Consider the following 24,434-nt stretch of genomic DNA (forward strand, 5'->3'; position numbering starts at 1 on the left):
CCCCAGGAGTAACGTTAATGCTACAAACTGCCCTGTCTTCACTAGGCATTTACTTCACATTACTTACCATGTATTAGCTAACGGGATGGGAATACTAATTCTAATCTCATCTCATCCCAGCCCAGGTAGACAGACATGCACTAGCTCTACTCCAGCTAGCACGCTAAAAGTAGCAGCATGGATGGTGTGGCTTGGGCAGCAACACAGGCTAGCCACCTGAGTGCCGAGCCAAGGGGTGAAGTCGCCTTACACTCAGGTGACTAGCTCATGCCGCAATGTCCACACTGCTATTTTTAGCGTGCTAGCTCAAGCAGAGAACATAAGAACATAAGAACGGCCATACTGGGTCAGACCAAATGTCCACCTCGCCCAGTATCCTGTCTATCGACAGTGGCCAATGCCAGGTGTCCCAGAGGGAGTGGACCTAACAGGCAATGATCCAGTGATCGCTCTCCTGCCATCCATCTCCACCCTCTGACAAACAGAGGCTAGGGACACCATTCCTTACCCACCCTGGCTAATAGCCATTAATGGACTTAACCACCATGAATTTATCCAGTTCTCTTTTAAACCCTGCTATAGTCCCAGCCTTCACAACCTCCTCAGGTAAGGAGTTCCACAAGTTGACTGTGTGCTGCGTGAAGAACTTCCTTGTATTTGTTTTAAACCTGCTGCCTATTAATTTCATTTGGTGACCCCTAGTTCTTGTATTATGACAATAAGTAAATAACTTTTCCTTATCCACTTTCTCCACATCACTCATGATTTATATACCTCTATCATATCCCCCCTTAGTCTCCTCTTTTCCAAGCTGAAAAGTCCTAGCCTCTTTAATCTCTCCTCATATGGGACCCGTTCCAAACCCCTAATCATTATAGTTGCCCTTTTCTGAACCTTTTCTAGTGCCAGTTTATCTTTTTTGAGATGAGGAGACCACATCTGTACGCAGCAGTCGAGATGTGGGCAAACCATGGATTTATATAAGGGCAATAATATATTCTCAGTCTTATTCTCTATCCCTTTTTTAATGATTTCTAACATCTTGTTTGCTTTTTTTGCCACCTCTGCACACTGCGTGGACATCTTCAGAGAACTATCCATGATGACTCCAAGATCTTTTTCCTGACTTCTTGTAGCTAAATTAGCCCCCATCGTATTGTATGTACAGTTGGGGTTATTTTTTCCAATGTGCATTAGTTTACATTTATCCACATTAAATTTCATTTGCCATTTTGTAAAAGAAGCAAAGAATCCTGTGGCACCTTATAGACTAACAGACGTTTTGGAGCATGAGCTTTCGTGGGTGAATACCCACTTCGTCAGATGCATGCATCTGACGAAGTGGGTATTTACCCACGAAAGCTCATGCTCTAAAACGTCTGTTAGTCTATAAGGTGCCACAGGATTCTTTGCTGCTTTTACAGATCCAGACTAACACGGCTACCCCTCTGATATTTGCCATTTTGTTGCCCAATCACTTAGTTTTATGAGATCTTTTTGAAGTTTGTCACAGTCTGCTTTGGTCTTAACTATCTTGAGCAGTTTAGTATCATCTGCAAACTTTGCCACCTCACTGTTTACACCACTAGTTACCCCTCTCCATTCTGAGAATTTACATTAATTCCTACCCTTTGTTCCCTGTCTTTTAACCAGTTCTCAATCTATGAAAGGACCTTCCCTTTTATCCCATGACAGCTTAATTTACGTAAGAGTCTTTGGTGAGGGACCTTGTCAAAGGCTTTCCAGAAATCTAAATACAATACGTCCAACGGATCCCCCTTGTCCACGTTTGTTGACCCCTTCAAAGAACTCTAACAGATTAGTAAGACACGATTTCCCTTTACAGAAACCATGTTGACCTTTGCTCAACAGTTTATGTTTTTCTATGTGTCTGACAATTTTATTCTTAACTATTGTTTCGACTAATTTGCCCGGTACTGACGTTAGACTAACCGGTCTGTAATTGCCAGGATCACATCTAGAGCCCTTTTTAAATATTGGTGTTACATTAGCTAACTTCCAGTCATTGGGTACAGATGCCAATTTAAAGGACAGGTTACAAGGACAGGTAGCGTGTCTGTCTACTCACCCTGGGAAACTCACTCCCTACTGCAGTGTATGTACCCCAAGACAGCTATGTTCTGTGGTCAGCAGATTACTGAATGTTCTTAGCCAAGAGAAAAGATTGGATGCCACAGGAGAAATATTCCTAGTTCACACTCAAGTTACTGGAGAAAAATACCCTTCCCCATGCTCAGCCACGCTGAACTCTCTTTATAAACCCAAATGATCACCAAGACCTTAGCTTCACAATAATACTTTACATTTCTGCAGAGCCTTTCATCTAAAGCTCTGAGTGCTTGCGAAGCTCTGTGCCCCTCACATGAACAATAACCCACTGTACCCAGAAGCCTGGTAATTGCAGAGTAAAATATCCATTTGCAGGTATAAATGACCAGGAAATGGCTTTAAGAGAATATCTAACAAATTAACCCTCATAATAATACAAACCCTTGCCAGAAGTACGAGACAAGAGAATCCGATACAACAGTACAACAACATTTTCCTTACCAAGTTTGACGCTTTGCACTCTGCCTCCAATTCGGTCAGACGCCTCAAGGATTGTTACATCCGTGAAACCGTTTTCCAGGAGAGATTTTGTAGCTGACAGGCCCGCAAGGCCAGCACCAATAACTACTATTCGAGGCTGTCGTTTTCTCCGTAGGCCACTACTAAGAGGATCATCAGTGCTGTCTGAAGATGTTTCACAACTTTGCATGCCGTCCAAGCTCTCTTTCTAAGGAATCTAAGGAAAAGCAAATGAAGAGGTTCAAGGAACTAAGCCAACAACTCTCCACACTTCAGGAGGGTTCCTTCTCTCAGCACAGAAGCAAATTCAAGGGAGTCTCTAAATATATGACTAGCAGAAAAGAAAGTCAACCTATGAACTAGAACAAGTCCTTTCAAATGGGAACCACAGAAAGGGCAACGAAGGATGTCAGAGTCTCTGGTCTCGACTCTGGAGCATCAATAGTTGAGCCTACTGCAGTCTCCACCCTCTACATTGTAACCATGTAACAATTTCCAGCAAATTCATAGGATTTCTGACCTCCTGCCTCTTTATATAACCTACTGAGGTGGCAATTTTGTGGCAGAGGAAAAACACACACCCTGTGACAAGCTGTTCAAAGAAGTAATGTAACTTTATTCTGCTTCTGTGGCAACCACAAAGCATAAGCTTTAGATCATATAAATATGATACTAGGTAAATGAGACTTAGCTCAAAGGAGGAAGACCGGCTATCAAACCAATAGCTGAACCAAAAGTGGGGGTGGGGAGGAGAATCTAGGGTGTGCTCATTAGAGGGCTATTTGATTATTGCATTGTTAAGAAATGTGACTAAATGCACTAATGATCACAAAACAACCACACTGCTTTTCACGTCTGAGGTACCATTCATTTGAGGATCTCAAAGCACTTTGCACACACTGAATTTCTCCACCTCTGTGTAGTACGCAGGGATCAGATATGGCGGAGACAGATGATGATCCAAGTTCAGCAGTCATGTAAACGGTGGTATAAATAGCAAAACTGCATCATCCAGCATCCAGATGCTACTTCTTCAAACTGCCATTTTAAATCAGTTAGAAACTGGTTTTAAATTGGTGCAACTTCAGCCCAGGTCTATACTTGGCAGCTTTTGCCAGCATAGATATTCTATACCAGCAAAGTACTCCTAGTGTAGGCTAGGGTGACCAGATAGCAAGTGTGAAAAATCAGGACAGGGGGTGGGGAGTAACAGGTGTCTATATAAGATAAAGCCTCAACTATAGTGACTGTCCCTATAAAATCGGGACATCTGGTCACCCTAGTGTGGACACAGCTTACACCATCAAAACAGTGCTTGTGCCAGTATAGTTCAATCCAGTCCCCCTAAGCGTAATAAGCTATAACAGCAAAAGGACAGTATTACCCGTATATCTGCACCTACACTACAGGCTTTTCCAAGCACTGTTGGGTCTGTCACAAATCACACCTCTTCACACCCCTGACCAACATCGGTATGCCAGCAAAAGATTGTAGTGCAGACTTGGTCTTCATAGTGTGGACACATTTCCAAGCAGCAGTGTTTGAGTAACAAGACTCTAGTCAATTTCATTGCTGTTATCTAGAACCTTTTGGCCACTGTTGCTAGCTATAGGCCAGCAGGGGCGTGCACTGAAGTAATCCAGGGGAAGTTGGATCTGAACATCGGAGGCTGAAGGAGGAGCAGAAAACTCTTTCCTCTGTTTCGCATACAGGCTCTTGAGCAGGGCGAAGTCACAAAGCTCCTTTCTTTCAGCAGCTGGGGGTGGGTCACAGCTTCAGGTTTTAGGTACTTACGAGCCAGCGGCAGACATGAAAGATGAAGCACATGCACACCTGTAAACAGGGTCTAGAGACAGCACCCAGGTAAACATAACAGCACCCTCCACTTTCTCACTATTTGTAAGTAACAGGGGGACTGGGTTCCCTACCATGGTGTGTCTCCTCTTCCCCCCAACACCAACAACTCCTCACCCATATCCCGTTTCTTTCTCACCCACCTCCACTCCAGAAGGGGTTTCTAGGGGATTTCTCAATTCCTGATGTTTCAATATATACCAGTAGCCTGGAAAATCAATCAAGGATCCATTCCTACCAACTCCAAACAAACAAATTCAAGAATCTTAAACTGTTCAAGGTAAGAAGTCAGACACTTTTGGTTTCTTTTAGGGCTGTCAAGAGATTAAAAAAATTAATTGTGTGATTAATCGCACTGATAAACAATAATAGAATGCCATTTATTTAAATATTTGGATGTCTTCTATATTTTCCAATATATTGATCTCAATTACAACACAGAATACAAAGTGTATAGTGCTCAATTTATATTTTTTTTTATTACAATTATTTGCATGGTAAAAAACAAAAGAAATAGTATTTTTCAGTTTCCCTATTACAAGGACTGTAGTGCAATCTCTTTATCATTAAAGTTGAACTTAGAAATGTAGAATTATGCACAAAAAATAACTGCATTCAAAAATAAAACAATGTAAAATTTTAAAGCCTACAAGTTCACTCAGTCCTACTTCATGTTCAGCCAATTGCTCAGACAAACAAGTTTGTTTACAGTTGCAGGAGATAATGCTGCCTACCTCTTGCTTACAATGTCACCTGTAAGTGAGAAAAGGCATTCTCATGGCACTGTTGTAGCCAGCGTGGCAAGATATTTACGTGCCAGATGCACTAACATTTCCTATGTCCCTTCACACTTCAACCACCATTCCAGGGGACATTCGTCCATGCTGATAACGGGTTCTGCTTGATAATGATTCAAAGCACTATGGATCTACACCTTATTTAGTTGGTGTTGGTCCTACTTTGAGCAGGGGGTTGGACTAGATGACCTCCTGAGGCCTCTCCAAACCCTAATCTTCTATGATTCTATGTTTATTTTCATCAACTGAGTCAGTTGCCACCAGCAGAAGGTTGGGGCTTTTTTAATTTTTTTTTTTTTTTTTTTTTAGTGGTGGTAGCGTTCGGGTTCTGTAGTTTATGCATCATAGTGTTGCTTTTTTAAGACTTCTGAAAGCAAGTGCCACACCTCATCCCTCTCAGATTTTGGAAGGCACTTCAGATTCTTAAACCTTGGGACAAGTGCTGTAGCTATCTTTAGAAATCCCACGCTGGTACCTTCTTTGCGTTTTCTCAAAGCTGCAGTGAAAGTGTTCTTAAAACAACAACATGTGCTAGGTCACCATCAATAACATGTTATATATGGCATGCTATAACATGAAATATATGGCAAAACATGGGTAAAACAAAGCAGGAGACATACAATTCTCCCCCAAAGAGTGCAGTCACAAAATTAATTAACACATTATTTTTTTAATGAGTGTCAGCAGCATGGAAGCATGTCCTCCGAAATGGGGGCTGAAGCATGAAGGGGCACATGAATGTTTAGCATATCTGGCATGTGAATAGCTTGCAGTGCCGGCTACCAAAGTGCTATGCGAACACCTGTTCTCACTTTCAGGTGACATTGTCAATAAGAAGCGGGCAGCATTATCTCCCGTAAATGTAAACAAATGTGTTTGTCTTAGCAATTGGCTGAACAAGAAGTAGGGCTGTGCGGACTTCTAGACTCTAAAGTTTTACATTGTTTTGTTTTTGAGTGCAGTTATGTAACAAAAAAAATCTACACTTGTAAATTGCACTTTCATGATAAAGAGATTGCACTACAGTACTTTTATGAGGTGAGTTGAAAAACACTATTTTTTGTTTATCACTTTGTATTCTGTGTTGTAACTGAAATCAATATATTTGAAAATGCAGAAAAACATCCAAAAATATTTAATAAATTTCAATTGGTATTCTATTGTTTAGCAGTGCGATTAATTTTTATGAGTTAATCACATTAGCTAACTGCAATTAATCCACAGCCCTAGTTTCTTTGAACTACAAAAAGGACAGGGAGCCAAGATCCTTGGGTTCAATCCACAGAGCTCTGCCACTGGATCACGGTGTGAAAATTATATCACTTCCCTGTCCTGCAGTTTATTCATCTGCAAACTGAGGATATAACAGTCTCACAGAGGTAGTTTGAAGCTTAATTACTGTTTGTAAAGCACGAAGTGCAAAGTAATGCCTGTTACTAAAGGTTATACTATAATTAAAACTGAGTATTTTATTTTACTCAGGTAAAATATGTTGATGTATTTTAGGATTTAATGCATCCAACATGAGTTTTAAAAATTCTTCAAACAATCTTCTCCTCCATGCCAAGCCTTGGGAACTCTCAGATACTGTATCGACGAGTGTTATAAAGGCCTAGATATGCAATAGTCCCCTCTACCGTCTATCATACTGTAAGCTTTAAACAGGAACTACTGTCTCAGATCTCCAGTGCAGCATTCCGAACTTAATACAGAGGACGTTCTCACGCCACCAAAAACTTAAAGAACATGTGCGTTCCCTTTCTGTTCAGCATTTTAATTTTGGAATATAAGGTCTGTCTAGACACATGAGACAATAACAGGGTATTTCATATGCCATGTACAATTTAGAAACCACCATTATTTAGCTAGTTCAAATTTTACTATACAACTTACAGAGAGGAAGACAATTAAAGTAATAGGAGCCTAGGCTTCTAAATCATGATATGCAGTGAAATGAAGATACTACATAAAATCTATAATTCCGCACTGCACATTATTTCACTATCAATTAATACAGTGTGTCAGGTTTGTAAGTAAGCGCATGAAACATGGGTGTATTAGAGATAATACCTTCAGTATTTGCCAGGCAGCAAGACAGAATCCAAGCCAATGCGTGTTACCCTTCACTCCAACACAAAAAGAAGTTTGCAAAATACTTTTAGGTTTTGTCATCACTGCTAAAAAAAAATGGGGGGGGTCCATGAAAGAACTAGTGCACATTAGCCAGCCTGCGATAAAATCTCAGTGGACACAAGGCTTTTGTAGTTTGATCGCAAGGTAAACTAGGCAAGTATGGTGCTGACCTCTGCCAGCCACCTTACAGTCAAACTGCAGTGCCTTGTCTCCTCTAGGATTTTTATCCTGCTATAAAAACGCCCAACTTTTCTGCATGGAAGACAGAGCCTTTAGTTTCACCATCTCCTCACTTCTGCCTAAGCCTCATCATCTACCCACTGCTGCCTCCATTCTGTTTTTAATTACCTCCTGCTCGCCTTCCTCAGCCTGTTTCTCCACTCCAGACTCCCTCACCCATTCCACCTACTTTCATTCATCTCCCCTCACCGCTTGCCCTCTTCTCTATTCCTACTTTGCAGAGTTAAACAAGCCATGATCCTGCTTCCAAGAAGTACCAACACATGTCTGCAAAAATAAATCCATCACCAAGACATGCACAGAGACACCAAAGCAAACTCATTGGCTTGTAACTGCAATGCTTGCTCTCTTCAGCGCCTATTGACTCCCTGTACGTTTATCTCTGGTTGTCGTCTCAGTTAAGCCACTGATCCTGCAACTGGTTCCATTTGAGTGGACTCTTGCACGTGTGCAGAGCCTTTTTCACTTCCAGCGGGACATCATGCACAAGGAAAAGTCCAAGAAGTAGATCCAGTTGCAGGATCAGGATCTTAGGTTGTAAGCGTTCTGGGCAGGGAAAAAGTCTTATTTGTTTGAGAGGCAACTAGTTTACTTTGGTCCCTCTGTAAATAATTAATTATTACTTGTCTATTTCTGTTTCTCGGTCTTATCTTTTAGAATACAAGATCTTCAAGGCAGGGACTATCTTCTATTCCTTTTGTACAGTGTTCAGCATAATGGGGCCTGCTAAATAAATAATCATTACAAACTGAGCACAATACAGCACAACATGTTTAATCCTAGGCAAGCCAAATTACCATGATGTGGTTAGTAGCCGCGTAGCACCTAGGAGCCCCAGTCATGGACCAGGATCCCATTGTGCTGGGTGCTGTAGAAGCAAAGAACAAAAACACTTGCCCTGTCCTGAGGAGCTTACAACCAAATTCTGAAGTCCATACTCTGTTCTCCTCAAGCAGACTCCCACTGAGCACTTTGTGCTCAACATTCCTCCAGCAGACGTTCTACCTGAGTGAAGACTTCAATGTGTGGCCCAAGGATTGGTAGAGACCCATGAGTTTAAGCCTTTTGCCTTGGAAACTCTTTCCTCCCACACCCTTATAAATAACGGCAGCGTTTTACTGAAGTCATACCCAGACATTTTATAGAAATCAGGCTAATACACATTTCCAGAATGAACGCACGAGCTGAATATATCCTGGGCTTCTCATTTTTCTTATCATTCAAACTCTTATCCACTCTTATGCCCTGTCTATACTTGAAATGTAGGTCCATTTAGCTATGGCACTCAGAAGTGTGAGAAATCCACACCGCTGAGTGCCACAGACATGCCAACCTAATCCCCTGTGTAGACACAGCTAGATCAAGGGAAGTATTATTTCCTTGACCTACTTACTGCCACTTATGGAGGTGGAGTTACTATAGTAGTGGAAGAATCCCTTTGTTGCTATAGTGTGTGTCTACCTCACAGTGGAGACAAATCTTTAGGCCTTCTCTACACACAAAAGATGTACCACTAACTATATTGGTATAGTTAAAGTAGTACAACGCACCTAATGTGGACAGTTACATCAGTATAAAGATGCTCTTACCAGTAGAGTTTATTCACATAAGGGAAAGGAAGTAAGACAAACCAAGAAAAGAGGCCTTTATAATGGTATAACTGCATCCTCTCAAGAAGTTGCTCTGGTATAGCTATTTAGGTTAAAAAAGGTCACACCTCTAACTGAAAATAGTTATACTGGTATAAAACACTGTGTATAAATCAGGACTGACTGTTTGGTTAAGGTTTGCTCCAGCAGCATTTCCCTTAAAAAGAAAATATAATAGGTTTCTCTAAGTTATGCCCTCCTCCACATGCAAGACAACCCCCGGCATCCATACTCTCTGCACTGCCAACTTAGTCACACAGAAGTCCACCCCAGCAAAAACCGATACTAGTCTTCTGTGCTCCAAATTAGGCAGCCACAGCTACAGTCCAGAACAAGCCTACAGATCTATCCATTTTATAAACTTCCTCTCAACTTATCAGAGTTCTGCCAGCAAAATCCTGCGGTACACAAGTGAGACAATTATATTCCAGCACTGAGCCCAGAGGATTATGGTAGCCCATAGCTGCTTCCTCACTGTTTTCTCGGAATGCGGCACTCTCCTGATATGGCCTTGTTTCTCTAGGACCCTGAGGGGAGCGGGCGTCAGAGAGAATAGTAAAACAGTAAGCAAACTTGGCAGGAATATTACTAAGGGTCAAACAACATTAAAAAAAGCAAACAAGGCAATTCTGAGCCAACGCTGCCACAATGTCCTTACCTCACTTAAAGCAGTCTGTAGAATATGCACAAGCTACAAGTATGAGCTGCATGCTGAAGTACCTGCATGCTACCGTGCTGCACTAATGGATAAATGGGACACATTCTCAGTTGTGTGTCCACATACTATTCCCAGGCTCATTAGTGTGGGTTTGGTTTTTTAGACACTATTCTCAAATGAACGTTTTAGTGCTTACGAAAGGTACCTGTTGAGGTGTTAAAATTAACAAAAGCTACATCCAACCAGCAGGGGAAAAAAATCCCTCCTGACCTACAGAATCCCTCAAGCGCACAAGGACAAATTTAACACAGTCAGTTGCACAGAGTATTTTTTAATTTCAATGAAACAGGATTTAAAGGTTAATCCTGCACTGGAAACCTAGACACCACCACTGGGTTTGTGTGGAACAGCAAAATGAAACAGACTAACTCGGTTTTCATTGTACAGGCCAACGGAAGAACAAGAGATAAACACAGTACGCATAAGACAAAAAGAAGGACCTTACATTTAAGTAATTTTAATGATCTAAGACATCATCAATACTAGTAAGGACACCACACACACATACATTGTATATACTACTTAAGAGATGCTTTGGTCCAAAAATACCTACATAGTGTGAAGATTTCTGATAGCAGAGGATTCTTTAACCAAGCAGACAGAGGCATAGCAAGTGGCTGAAGGCTGAAACTAGACAAATTCAGACTAGGAATATGACCTCTTTTGTATCATTGTTTACCTGTGTTCCCCGGCAGGTCTGTATTCATCTGCTGTCTCTTGGTTTACATTTAGATTGTAAGTTCTTTGGGGCAGGGACCATTTTTTGTTTGTCTTCAGTCTGTGTTTGTACAGCACCTTGCACAGTGGGGTCTTGGCCCATGATTAGGACACCAAGTTGCTAAATAATAACTAGTAATGGTAATTAACCATTGGAACAGCTCCCCTGAGGCTGCAGTGGATTCGCCATCATTTGAAGTCTTTAAATCACAGCAAGGTGTCTTTCTAAAACGATATGCTCTAGCTCAGCCAGAAGTGATTATCTTGATGCAGGAATTACTAGGGGAAATTCTATGGCCTGCATTATGCAAGTCAGCCTAGATAATCATAATGGCCCTTGCGGGCCTCAATCTAGGAAATCTATAACTACGCACACAAACGTGCATGTATGTATAATAATATATGTATAATTTGCATCCATATAATATACCGACACATATGGGAGTGTGTGCTGTCTCAGTGTCCCTTAAAGAATAAAAAAGGATTACACAATACCCAGAAGCATGCCTCCTCCTCTCCAAACAATCCAAAACAATCTTAGATAAATGGATTGAAAATCCATTTTTCAAGAGGCTATTCTCCCCCCGCCCTGCCAAAAAACCCAGATTGTTATCTGAAAGCAGAGCTAATGGAATCCATATACAGAAGGTTCACACAACAGAAGCAGAAATGGCAACATATTTAGCAGATGTAAAGATTTATGCACACTGTGGCCATTATCTCATTAAGTAGCCTAGTGCTACTCGAATCACGCAAATGTATAACAAGCCAGGCCCTAATGAGTAACCTTTATCTAATTAACTGTAGTGAGAAAGTATTCAATTATCTTCTCTAATGTACCTTTTTTTTTTTTAAACCAAGTAAGGACAAGGAAGCGTTTGGAAGGATAATAAACATCTTCAGGCTGCCAGCAGTTACCTCCTTGCATGCCCCCCCTTTCTGAAAATTCAGGCTGTCCGTTGGGTATACACTGCCCGGCACAGAACAGTGTGTGCTTTTAAACAGATAAAAAATATGCTTGAAGTAGCAGGCAGAGTGGCAGGAGGATTGTACTGCTTGCTGCAAAACTGCCTATCGCCAGTACCTCCCGCATCTTAATTGCAGTCATCCTGTCTCCCGGAACAACAAACAAGCATTTTGTAATTTCTCCCTCTTGTACACTCTAATTAGTCCTCTAACAGCAGGTGCATTAAGCATCACTGCCTGTTGCTCTGAAACATGATGTCAGTGCTCTCAAAACTGAAATATCATCCTGATTCCCACCCCTCCCCTGCCCCTTTCCCAAGCTCCCAGGCTGGCAGCTAAATTGTTGAAACTATTCACGATGCTTTTCAGCACTACTGTTCACACCAGCGCAGGTTAAGTACAAGCACCATTTCACTGAAGGCAGAATAAGTAATACATAAAACTCAAGTACACCACATCAATCTGAAACAAAGGTCTGCTGCTGTTACGAAATTCCTACATATTTAACTATTGCAACCTTACACATTTGTGTTGAATTCCAGTTGTAGCACCACCACCTCACCGAGTGTCATTTCACCATCTTCATCCTTGACATCAGACTTTGTTTATTCAAATTTGGTTCTTTACTCTCCATTGTCAATACTCACACCTCTGTACTTAGCATTTCATTGTGGGCAATAAACACACACACTGCAATTAGTTACATGAGCATAATTAAACATTAAAATGCTGTTATACTGCAGGGAGAATAAAAAGTAGCACCTCCTTACTTGAAAGCAGCACTGCCTAGCACGTACAGCAAGGAACTGCATTCCAGGGTTTCATTCCTGCCTTTCCCCACAGATATCTTACCACCAGCAAGTGTCCCATCTCCAAACTTTAACAACTCTTACAGCTTTGTAAAGCACTTTGAGACCCTCAGATGAAAGGTGATACATACTAATGCAAGGTATTATGACTCCCATCAGCTCTCTCTCTGTAGTCAAATCCGCTTATTTAAGTGAAAGAAACAAGTTTTTACTCCTGATAGCATTGCGCGACCTGTTCTGCTTTATGCATCACTGGCTCGATTCCCATTACAGATGCCAAAGCAACAACTCAAGACGCAGAAACAAGGTGGCTTGATTTCTAAATCAAAAGATGACTCCTAAGATTCTAATCTTCGGTGAAAGTCAGCCTCCCCACACAATGCCCAAGCAATCAGGCTTTGTGCAGGGTGCTAAGCAGATGTTGAGGGGACAGAAGGGAATGCAAATCAATTGTATTTTTATTACATTAACCCCTAGAGGCCCCAACCAGGGATGATGACCCCTTTGTGTCAGGCACTGCACAATCTGCAGCAAAAAGGCACTCCTTGTCACGAAGAGTTTAGTCTTGTTTAATGACAAGACACAATAGGCGGATGAAACAAACAGACAAGGAAGGATAATTAGGATGATGATATGAGCGTATGCCCCTACTGGCTGGAACAGCGGCTCCCGCTGCCCTCCCATGTCCCCCACACATGGTTTTCAGGCCACTGGATTTGTACACTTGTAGATCTTATGGCCCTGAGCCCAACTCACCCCAACATCACCTCAAAACCAGCCTATTTGGTGGCAGCACGGAGACCTCAGGCTAGATTGTGTTCTGTGTCACCTGAGCGATGCAGCCCAGGAGGAGGGAAGGAGGGTGGCACAGCTTTAAGCCACCTTCGTCCTGCCCAGATTCTGGACCCCTGAGGGCCTAAAAAGGCAGGCTTACCAGGATGGCATGTCACCTGCTCTGCAGCCTAGCCTCCTCATAGAACTGAAGCTACAAGCATGCCACCCCTCCTGCCTCCCTAGCTCCACACCTGCCTCAGCACTTCCTCCTGTGCCAGGGTCTACAAAGGGGGAGCAGCACAGGGCCCTCCGTCTAGAGCAACCTACAGTGAATCACCATTTTCTCTAGACCAGGACCCCCTTTTCCACGTCAGCACCCTCCCTACCCCTGAGATCCACCTACTTCCATCTAGCCACCCTCTACCCCCATTTAACATTATCAGAAAGACAGGGGCACTGCAATCCCCTGACATGTGTTTGATGCTCCCAGGCTGAGAACCTGCTCCGTCAATGCACACATAGAATTCCTAATAACCTAGTGAATAGGGCACCAGACTGGGCCATTGACACACTGTGTCACCTTGGGCAAGCTGCTTCACTTCTGTGCCTCAGTTTCCCCCACTCACCAAATAGGTATAACAATGACCCATTTTTGTAAAGTGCTTTTCTAGTTTTAAGTATTCTACTAATGAACATTAGATACTATAGAGACAAAGGACCTCAACACAATACATCAAGAGTAGCAATTAAAGTTTTTAAACTTCATAGAAAAATAAACATAAATGTTTAAGTTCTTCGGGAAAAAACTAAGATATTTTTGCAAATGTGATCTGAGACAGCCATTCCCTTTGTCTCTTCCTACATCTTCCCTTCATCATCTTCCCTTGTCTACATCATCAATGAAAAATGTGAGGGAGAGAAAGCTAAATACTCAAATCCTACATTTTTAAAGGTATCTCCAGCTATGCAAACAAGATGTGAAAGGCTTCAGGCAAGCCCTACCATCAGCCAGTAACCACTAGCTCACCCTTTCTTCGGATTGTTTCACTGATTACTCAGATGCTATGCAGAATCTCATCGCAACTAGAGTTAGAGATAGCGTATAGTATCTGACTAATCAGTAAAACAAGCCATAGAATAAGTGAAACCTAAATATAACAACATTCCCCTGGGTGATGACATGGTCTTCAAAATGTCCCGGGACAGGGTGGGATTGTGTTGCAATGATTCACTTCCCAGGCTTATCAAATGCTTGCAAACTTCGTCACAGCGAGATGACTCGCACAGCTAACAAGGCGGGTGGCTGGGAAGGTGAACACAGCAACAAAGAGCACAATGCGCAACAGAATTTTATGAACAAATATTGTTTTACAAAAAGAGATTCTGAATATAGATGCTTTCTATTTAATTTTTAAAGCAGCTGATGCAACAAAACAAGATGTTAAAATCACAACAGCATCACACATTCACACAAATCTATCATTTTTACAGCATTCACATATAACAGATCAACCACCACCTGGAGCCTGCAAGTTCCGCCTACGCTGCTGGGAATCTCATGTCCTGGAGGGTGAATCCCACTGAATAATAACACAGAATTCCTGTAAAAAAGCCCCTCCCTTCCAATGGAGTTACGCCTGTTTATCTGAGGGCTCTTCTGAGCAGTCACAAACCTGTACAGTAACAAACAGGAAATCAGAATGTGAGGTTGCAGTCCCAGTCCATCTCTAATGACTAAAGATCACATTAAGAATCTTTCAGATCACTTCCACATGACATTGGGCTATAAGTGCTCTCAGAGAAGCAGAGTTGGCTATGGCTAATACTCGCATGGGAAACCTCAAAGCAGTCTCTGGATATCGGTGATACAGTTTTTGGCATTCATTTTCTGTGAATCAGCATGGCAATGGGTACTGGGCTGCTGATTTGCTGTCTTTAGGCCAAGAGAGCAACCGGGGATCCTGACTTTGCCATTGCTTTGTGCTTTTTACAGATTCTGTGATTTTTTTTGCAGGCAAAAGGCTCACCTGGCATCTTACACAAGTCCCAGTCAGGGTAATTACTTCTTCCCTACTTGAGCACTCCATGCAGTTTCAGTCAGATAAGTAACGGTTCCTCATCTGCTTCCTTGTAACATTGTGTAATGTTGCTGAGCATCAAAAAGAACTACCGTGTTGCAATCCACAGGCTATGGCTGAGTGAAGCAATGCCTTTATTGAGACTAATGTGCTTTGGGATCCCTCTAGACGAAAGGTGACGATAGCTACAATAGTCAATACTAAGCATATGGTTCTAATAATTTCCTAGTGTCTGCTAAGAAGCATGTGACCAAACAAACCTTCCCCGCTCTCCCAAACATCACCAGAAAGTTGCTAAATGTAAAATCTCCCTGCTCCAGACTGTTTTTCTTTTTTTAAACAAAGGCCACTTGATGGAGGTTTTGATCATCAAAGCACTGCACATTTTTACCACGTGTGATTGGACTTGTATAACTGTCTTCAAACATCACGGGGGTAAAATGAACTCGTCTGAAGCTGATTCACATGAAAGCAGCTTATTAAATTCAGTTTTTGTTAAGCTGAAGATATTTAACAAGCTCCCAAGCATCTTGGCATGCAGTCTAAAGAATTCCCTGTTGTTTAAAAAAAACAAAGCAAAAACTAACATATGGGCAGGGCAGGTTGTCTGCCAAAGGGCACTTCCATACAGTGCGCCAAACCAGCAGAATAGCAAAAAAATAAGTTGAAGAACATCATGCCAGGTGCTCAGAGTGTGACTCAAGTCTGTTTAGAACACTCATAAAACCTGCCCGTGTGTGTTTTCTCAGCACCTTCTGATCTGAGAGAGAGAGAGAAAAAAAGTAATTGGGTGGCCCACATTTGGCTCTTCAACTTGCTCCTGAGGCTCGGGAGTGCTGCGGATACCGCTTGCTCAGCCAGCTCCAGCGGGTGAGCGGAGCACCTTGCACCGCTCTCTAAATACCCCTCTTACTAGCTCCTGGAGTGGAGCTCAGCCAGAGGGACAGCCTTCTTCATGCAGAGCTTGAGGATAAGTGGGGATGAAGTTAAACCAAGGTGGTAAATCCTAGAGGATTTTTCCTCCACGATAGGAAGTCTTGATCCATATGCCCAGATGTTAGTGACCATCCTGCAATGATTCCCAGAGGTATGAGCTAAGAATTAACCTAATAGGGTTTGAGGACCATACTGCAGAGGCCTCCTGCACTGGCAGGGGATGGACTAGCTTCTTGCAGAAGCTTCAATTCCACAACCCTTCAATATCATTTTATGCAACCTTTAGCTCTTTGAACGTCCAAAGATTGCTGGCTTGTCTTGGAATGAGACAACAGTTCTCCTATGCTCTGTGGCCTGGGTTACAAATGTTCCCCTGTCCACCCAGCTAATGAGGTCAGAATACTTATGCAATGGTCCTTCATTGAGTAATGTGCCAGAGGATTCAGTGTTAAACAGGATGCAGTTAAAGAGAATTTTACAATTGCAGCAAGGGTATAAGTTTGGGCACAGTGTGTTCTTTCCCTGGTACAGTTCACCGAATCATAGAAATGTAGTACTGGAAGGGTCCTCGATAGGTCATCTAGTGCAGTCCCCTGCACTGAGGCAGGACTATGTATTATCTAGACCATCCCTGACAGGCTTTTGTCTAATCTGCTCTTAAAAATCTCCAGTGATGGAGATTCCACAACCTCCCTAGCCAATTTGTTTCCATGCTTAACCACTCTTACAGTCAGGAAGTTTTTCCTAAAGCCCAACCTAAACCTCCCTTGCAGCTCTTCTTTCTGGTTAGGTGTTCTACCATGACATCACTCTTGTTTTTTTATCCCTTTTATTCTTACCCAGAGACATTCAGTAGGTCTGCCTCCCACTTCTATCTCAACCTCAGGGCAAGTGTAAACATCTATGACATACAAGGCAACACCTCTTCCCTTTTTTCCCCTCCTTGTCCTTCTTGAACAAGCTGTATCCTTCTGTACCAATATTCCAGTCAGGTGAATTATCCCACCAAGTATCTGCAAAGCCCATTGTGTGTTGTAATTATGATTATTCACTAGTATTTCTAGTTCTTCCTGTTTACTCCCCATACTTCTTGCGTTAGGACACAGACATCTAAGATGTTCATTGGATTTCCCCTCTATATTCCCTTTTGTCGCTCCTTTGTCCCTACTATGATTGCCCATGTTCCCCCCAAATTCTGACCCTTCCCCCAGGTCTCCATGTTTTGTCTTACCCATGGGCTTTAGTCTCCTGTCCCCATCAAGCCTAGTTTAAAGCCCACCTCACTCTGAATGCCTTTACTGTTTGAGTACCTTTATTGTTAATTATGTTTTTCCCACATTCTTCTATAGACGTGTCTCCTGAAAGGAAAGCAAGTGCTGCCAGTGAATCCCCAGCTCCTCCTCATCCCCAAAGTTCCACAACAAGGAGCAGGAAAACGCAAGTAAGTTAATGCTGAAGGGTCAGAGTCCTGTGAGATGGGAAGGGTACAGTAACACACAGAGCAGCCATCCCCCATTCCCACTACATCATCTCCTGCTACAGCCCAATACCTGTGGTTTTCTATGAGAGAAGCAGCAGCAATAATGCCACAGAAATGGCACTTCCCAACTCCTGGACCATTCCAATGTGTCCCCATTGCCACAGGAAATGGGGAGCTTCCCCCTCTACCCCAGGAGAAGAAAAGGATGATATAGCCCCAGATTCCTAAGCCTATGTTACATGCTGGCATGCCTCAGACTACAGTCCATGGACCCTAGGGGTCTGCTCTGAGCTCACATGGTGCTAACTCTCCTCCTCATTTCTAGCTGCATGTCTACACTACAAAATTAAGTCAACCTAACTTACGGTGGCATACTGCAGTAATTACATTGCTCGTGCGTGTCTACACTATGCTCCTAGTGTTGGCAGTGCGCATCCTCAACAGGAACACTTGTATCGACTGTACTGCCAGTGTAGGGCATTGTAGGATGGCTTCTGAAAGCGAGTAACAGTCGACATAAGCAACATAGTGTCTACACTGATAATGCATCGACCTAATTATATCGACATTGACTCTACGCCTCTCATGGAAGTAAAGTTATTAAGCCAATGTAGCAGAGCACTTATGTCGATGGGAGCCAAATTTAAGCATAGACACTTCCATAGTTAGGTCAACAAAAGCTGCCTTGTGCCAACCTAACTCTGTAGTATAGGCCAGGCCTAAGACAGGTTAAAAGGACACAGGAAACCTCTGGAACAGTAAAGTAGGCAGATAAGCTAAGTGCTGTAGTTGTCATGGAGAAGGTATGAGATCTTGAACAGAAGGGAAAAACACCTGGGAATTGCAAACAGGAGGGGATTTGGTCCACGAGACAACTTATATAAATTGGAGAATAAACTAAGCGGGGATATGAGAATGGGTTGAAGGTCAGTCTACACTAGAAACTGGAACCATGTTTTTATATAACCTGGACCAGTGCTGCAGCTAGGTTCCCTTAGGTGACCGTATCAGTAGCAGAGATAGGGAACAGCTGTGCACTACCCAGCCCACATAACCACATGATTTTATTACCCTTACTCTCGTTCTCTCTCCTATTAACTCAATAAGATCGGTCTTAAAATCAGATTCCTGACCTCAGTTATAATGTTAATACAGCGCTGAGCAAACTGGGGTCTGCATCAAATAAATGACGATGCCCATATTCGCATTATACTTCTGAATGCTTTGGGATTTTGACTGTTTTGTAAACGAGTTACAGTAAGCGAAGGAGCGATGCCTGAGTTCTGAGTACAACTCACCAATGTAAAGGGAGGTGAGTCAGTTAAGGAAGTTATGTTCACTGTGTCTACAGCATAGGCAGGACCACTTATTCAGGACACGGTGCATTAAGGACACTACATCAAAAGAACCACTTCTTAGAATCCAGACATTACAGATTGCAATGAAGTAGCAGCAGTTCTCTAAACAACATCATGTACGCTATATTTGAAAGCCGCACACATTCTGAATCTTTAACTGAAAGCCACCCTTAAGCAGTTAACCACACCTTTCCCTTGCAAACCACAGGAAAAAAATAATTAAATGTAATGGAAGCCCTGGCTTCTAACCAAAGATATACATGACCAAATTCTACAACGATTCACCTCCACAGCAATATCATTCACACCTCGCCTATTTTTGCTGAAGTCAATCAGTGCAGAATTTGACCCATTGGGTGGATATGGATTTAGAAGGGCTCCCTTGCCTGACTTCTTCTAGAATTCTAATTGCCCATCAAGTACCGTCGTGAGAGGAAGCAGCAGAATCCTAAATTCTCACTAGCCCCACACAAGAGACTAACTTAAGGATTGTGCAACACCTACAACATAAACCTTAACACTCCTCACCTCATTTTAAAATTCCAGGTGTAAGACAGGAAGGGAGGCCTGATATAATTAACTAGAAAGAGACACAAGCAGATGTTATTTCAAAAGTCTGTTATTTTCTTACAGAGGAAAATTATCATTAATCCAAAGCAGTTCTTGCTGCAGCAAGTGTCACAAAGGTAGTGTGCAGAGGAAGATCATATAGTACAAGGTCAATTTGTTGAAGAAGGGTGGAGTGGGGTGGGGTGGGTGGGCTGGGATTGGAAGAGGCTTCCTGAAAGGACCTGTCCACACTTGAAACGCTATAGCTGCAGCATTGCAATGCTTCAGTGTAGACACTACCAACACCATAGAATCATATAAGATTTGGGTTGGAAGAGACCTCAGGAGGTCATCTAGTCCAACCCCCTGCTCAAAGTAGGACCAACCCCAACTAAATCAATGGGAGGGTCCTCCTGTCAGTATAGGTCATCCACGTCCCTGAGAGGCAGCAGCTAAGTTGACAGAAGAATTCTTCCATCAGCTTAGCACTGTCTACACCGGCGGTTAGGTGGGCTCTACTATATCACTCAGGGGGATGGGTTTTTCCCACCCCTGAATGACACAGCTGGGTCAACCTAACACTTTAGTGTAAACCAGACCTAAATTCTCTGATAACACGGATGCATGGGCTTCTGAGATTTATGATACACCCATGACTAGATTCCTTCCCAATTTTTTCATGAAGTTTCAATCAAGGAGCCTCTTACTGAAGATTAAGGCATCTCCCCAGTGCTGATCAAAGGGTGTGTTTTTGAATATGAAATACACATCCTTTTATCTTACAGATGTTTTTGTGGCAAAGGCATGTAGAAGCTTTTAGCTAGCAAATGTCTAACTTCTAACTGTTTGGTGACAGCTGTTAGAAATAAGACAACTCATCACTATGTCACCATGAAGAAAAATCATCTTATACTGAAGGACCCAAATTATCCCTGCTGTAACTCCAGAAGTCATTCTGCACTTCCCTCATGATTACTAGTGCCTGGACCCAGAACAGAGAGAAGACCTAGCTGGTGAAATGAGAGAGAAGAGTGGAAGAGATAGTAATGCATGGTAATAACAGACAGTTCTTTGTTTCCATATTATTATGTACACCAAAACAGAACATACGGCTGAAATTCTATCTGACATTAGGGTTAGGGTTAGGGTTAGGGTTAGGGTTAGGGTTAGGGTTTTGATAATGCATCGACCTAATTATATCGACATTGACTCTACGCCTCTCATGGAAGTAAAGTTATTAAGCCAATGTAGCAGAGCACTTATGTCGATGGGAGCCAAATTTAAGCATAGACACTTCCATAGTTAGGTCAACAAAAGCTGCCTTGTGCCAATCTAACTCTGTAGTATAGGCCAGGCCTAAGACAGGTTAAAAGGACACAGGAAACCCCTGGAATGGTAAAGTAGGCAGATAAGCTAAGTGCAGTAGTTGTCATGGAGATGGTATGAGATCATGAACAGAAGGGAAAAACACCTGGGAATTGCAAATAGGAGGGGATTTGGTCCATGAGACAACTGATATAAATTGGAGAATAAACTAAGCCGGGATATGAGAATGGGTTGAAGGTCAGTCTACACTAGAAACTGGAACCATGTTTTTATATAACCTGGACCAGTGCTGCAGCTAGGTTCCCTTAGGTGACCGTATCAGTAGCAGAGATAGGGAACAGCTGTACACTACCCAGCCCACATAACCACATGATTTTATTACCCTTACTCTCGTTCTCTCTCCTATTAACTCAATAAGATCGGTCTTAAAATCAGATTCCTGACCTCAGGTATAATGTTTATACTGCGCTGAGCAAACTGGGGTCTGCATCAAATAAATGACGATGCCCATATTCACATTATACTTCTGAATGCTTTGGGATTTTGACTGTTTTGTAAACGAGTTACAGTAAGCGAAGGAGCGATGCCTGAGTTCTGAGTACAACTCACCAATGTAAAGGGAGGTGAGTCAGTTAAGGAAGTTATGTTCACTGTGTCTACAGCATAGGCAGGACCACCTATTCAGGTGACAGTAAAACTGCTCCAGGTGTGCTCTTGGATTGAGATCAATGGATCCCAGCCTTATGGACACTAGGAAGTACATAAACTGTAGATTATTTATCTGTACAATACGGCTTTCCGTTTTCCCCACCATGGCTTAATCAGAGTGACACTGGTTAAATCAGAGTGACATTTCTTAATGATTACCAATATATACTGCATTTTAAACAAATGGAACTTTATCTTGTGTTATATGTCTTTAATAAACTGTATCCCAACCCACCTTCCAGAAGTAAATAATTATGCACAAAGAGAAAAGTTAAGCATAGGCTAAGAAGGAAAGTGACATTTTAGAAATAGGGGAAGTTTTAGTGGGGCAGGGAGAATGGTCACTTGGCTAACACAGAGGACTAAGAATCAGATGACTTGTGTTTTATTCCTGGCCCTGTCACAGATTTCCTGTGTGACCGGGGATAATAAACATAAAATTCTAACCATAACTAGCAAGTACCCTCAATTTCCATGTATGTTGAGGAGAGCTGATTACATTCAGCATGTCATACTTTATCCTTTCTACACTTTAGTTTCCTCGTGCGTAATAAAGGGATAATATTTAGCTACGTCAAAAGGGTGTTTTCATTCATATTTGCAAAGGGCTCCAATAGCCGTAAGTGTACAGTTAAGATGTTAAGACTCACCTCCTTAACACAGGACCATATAATTTCAAATACTAATTCTTACATCAAGCCCGAAACTACAGGGTGAATGTGTTACTACAGGTCAGATGACATGTCCACAAGAAATACAGTAAGATTAGACAAATGTAAATGTCAACCAAAGTAAAATGCTTCAAAGACAACACACATCTAAGTTATTTCATAGGAGGACTCTTTTTATAACTTAGATTAGAGAGTTTCCCTTACCCTGTGTAAAGTTCTTTTTATTTCCCTATCCTGTTTAGCCAGTCTGATCCACCTTGCAACCGTGAGTGTTTGACCAACAGAGAAGGTTGGGGAGGTTTTGTTCGTTTGTTTGTTTGTTTGCTTTTCCCCCTGGGCTAACTTCCAGTTTAAAAAGAAAAAAAATACACTTGAATGAAGCACAGTCCCTGGTTTTGGAAAGCTTGTTTTGAAAACTTGGGAAGAAGCAAAGTCTCCTCAATTTATAAAAAGTCCTGATTAACATTCTCAACCAAGCCTTTCTACAGAAAGTACTTGGTTGGGAACACACTATTTGAAGTTGTCCTCCTCTTTACAATGTCATCTTCAGGAATATAGGTCAATATTTAAAAAAAAAGGGACTAGTGATTTTTGTTTGCTCACATTGAGACATCTTGACGGCACTTGATTTTCAGAGGGGTGGGTGCTCAACACACAGTCCATTTTAAGATGCTAGACTGGACACCCAAAAAGAGACACTCTCAAAAATCACTAGTCACTTTTGAAAATCCTGACCATTATTACATTAATTACCAAGATTAAAGCTCTAACCCCCAAGGAAGCACCTCTAAAGAATAAAGCTTGACGCGAAAAAAGAAGTGGATATTACAATATCTTTCTATTCTATAGAGATTCTTACATTTTATGACAAGTCATTCCATCTACAAAACCTTTTCAAAGAGGTAAAACTCTTTAACATAGGAACTTTCAGGGATCTCCTGAGTCACTAAGTCCCCTGCCAGCGCATGCATTCCATCACAAAATCCTGTTCAAAATCTTGTCAAGCTCTTTCTGAAAACTAGTTAGGTTGTCTGTCCCCATTACTCCAATTAGAAAGCTGTTCCAGAACCGCTCTTCTCTAAAGATTAGAAACCTTCTTCTAACTTGCAGCCTAAATGTATTCATAGACAGTTTATACCCATTTGTTCCTGGGCCAACTTCATTATACCACCCTTTTTTCCTTCTCAGTAAGGAAAGCAAGACTTCTGGAGCATTCATGAGGTTTAAAAAGTTCACTTTTTCTGAGTACTGAATTGTTTGTTCCAATTACCGTACTCTGATCTTTGCAAGCTTCCTGACCCTGTTTACACTGCATTTTCTTCCATATTATGATATAGGTTTTTGAGATCATGTTTCTGCTACATTTCAGAGTTCCATGTTATTATATGGTAGTTTCCCAGTGTTGAAAAGCCCTTGGGTCTAAACTGAGTTTTAACCATTTTAAATAGCTAATCTTTTAATAAAAGATTTTAAAATGGGGTTTAACGATTACAACAGGTAAGCATTTATAAACATAATTACGCTGCTAGCATAGACAGGGTCTATTATTATTGGCAGTCCCAACTTTGGAGAGACTTATTTGAGATGTCTGCCCTGTCCATGCTGGAAGCGTAAATGTGAGCTAAACCAGATTTTTCAGAATTTTTTCATAACAGAACAGCTGCCATGTGAGAACTCGAAAGGAAACAAACGTGATGCATTTATGGGCCTAAAATGAAATTAAACAGTTATACAAAACCAATCTTCAAAGCAGTCTTTGAACTAACCCCAAACCACTTTCTGCAAGTGCAGGAGAAATAAGGAACATGTCTAGTCTGGACCAGCCTACTGTCCTCTGTGCCTACGTGCTGCTACTCACGTCTAGCTAGTTGTTTAATTGGATAATAGAAAGTACCCTTCATAACTGCATCAGTATATCACAGTCAATCTGCCTTGGAATAGGGGCATGCAAATGGTAACAAGTAAACTAGACAAGCCAGGCAGCAGACTACTAAGTTATGGCCCCACAGCCTCCACCACTTCACTTTCTTCTCCTGTGTACTACCTAGGGAAGGGACTACATGCCGTTGTTTGCACAGCACC

At 42.0% G+C, this 24,434-nt stretch overlaps 1 protein-coding gene across 5 annotated transcripts in view; it reads right to left on the reverse strand.

The window, feature by feature from the left end:
* SMOX (spermine oxidase) overlaps positions 1 to 24,434 on the reverse strand; it is a 152,974-nt gene that overhangs the window by 67,507 nt on the left and 61,033 nt on the right. For 4 of the 5 annotated variants that reach the window (XM_050943386.1, XM_050943387.1, XM_050943385.1 and 1 more), the window contains exon 2: positions 2,572 to 2,806. The exons of the other annotated variant lie outside the window; for it this stretch is intronic. In XM_050943386.1, coding sequence (XP_050799343.1) covers positions 2,572 to 2,779 — 208 coding nt within the window. In that variant the 5' untranslated portion in view covers positions 2,780 to 2,806. The remainder of the gene's footprint in view (positions 1 to 2,571; positions 2,807 to 24,434) is intronic. 5 annotated transcript variants of the gene reach the window in all.

Source organism: Gopherus flavomarginatus, chromosome 3 (assembly GCF_025201925.1).
Source record: "Gopherus flavomarginatus isolate rGopFla2 chromosome 3, rGopFla2.mat.asm, whole genome shotgun sequence".
NCBI lineage: Eukaryota > Metazoa > Chordata > Testudines > Testudinidae > Gopherus > Gopherus flavomarginatus.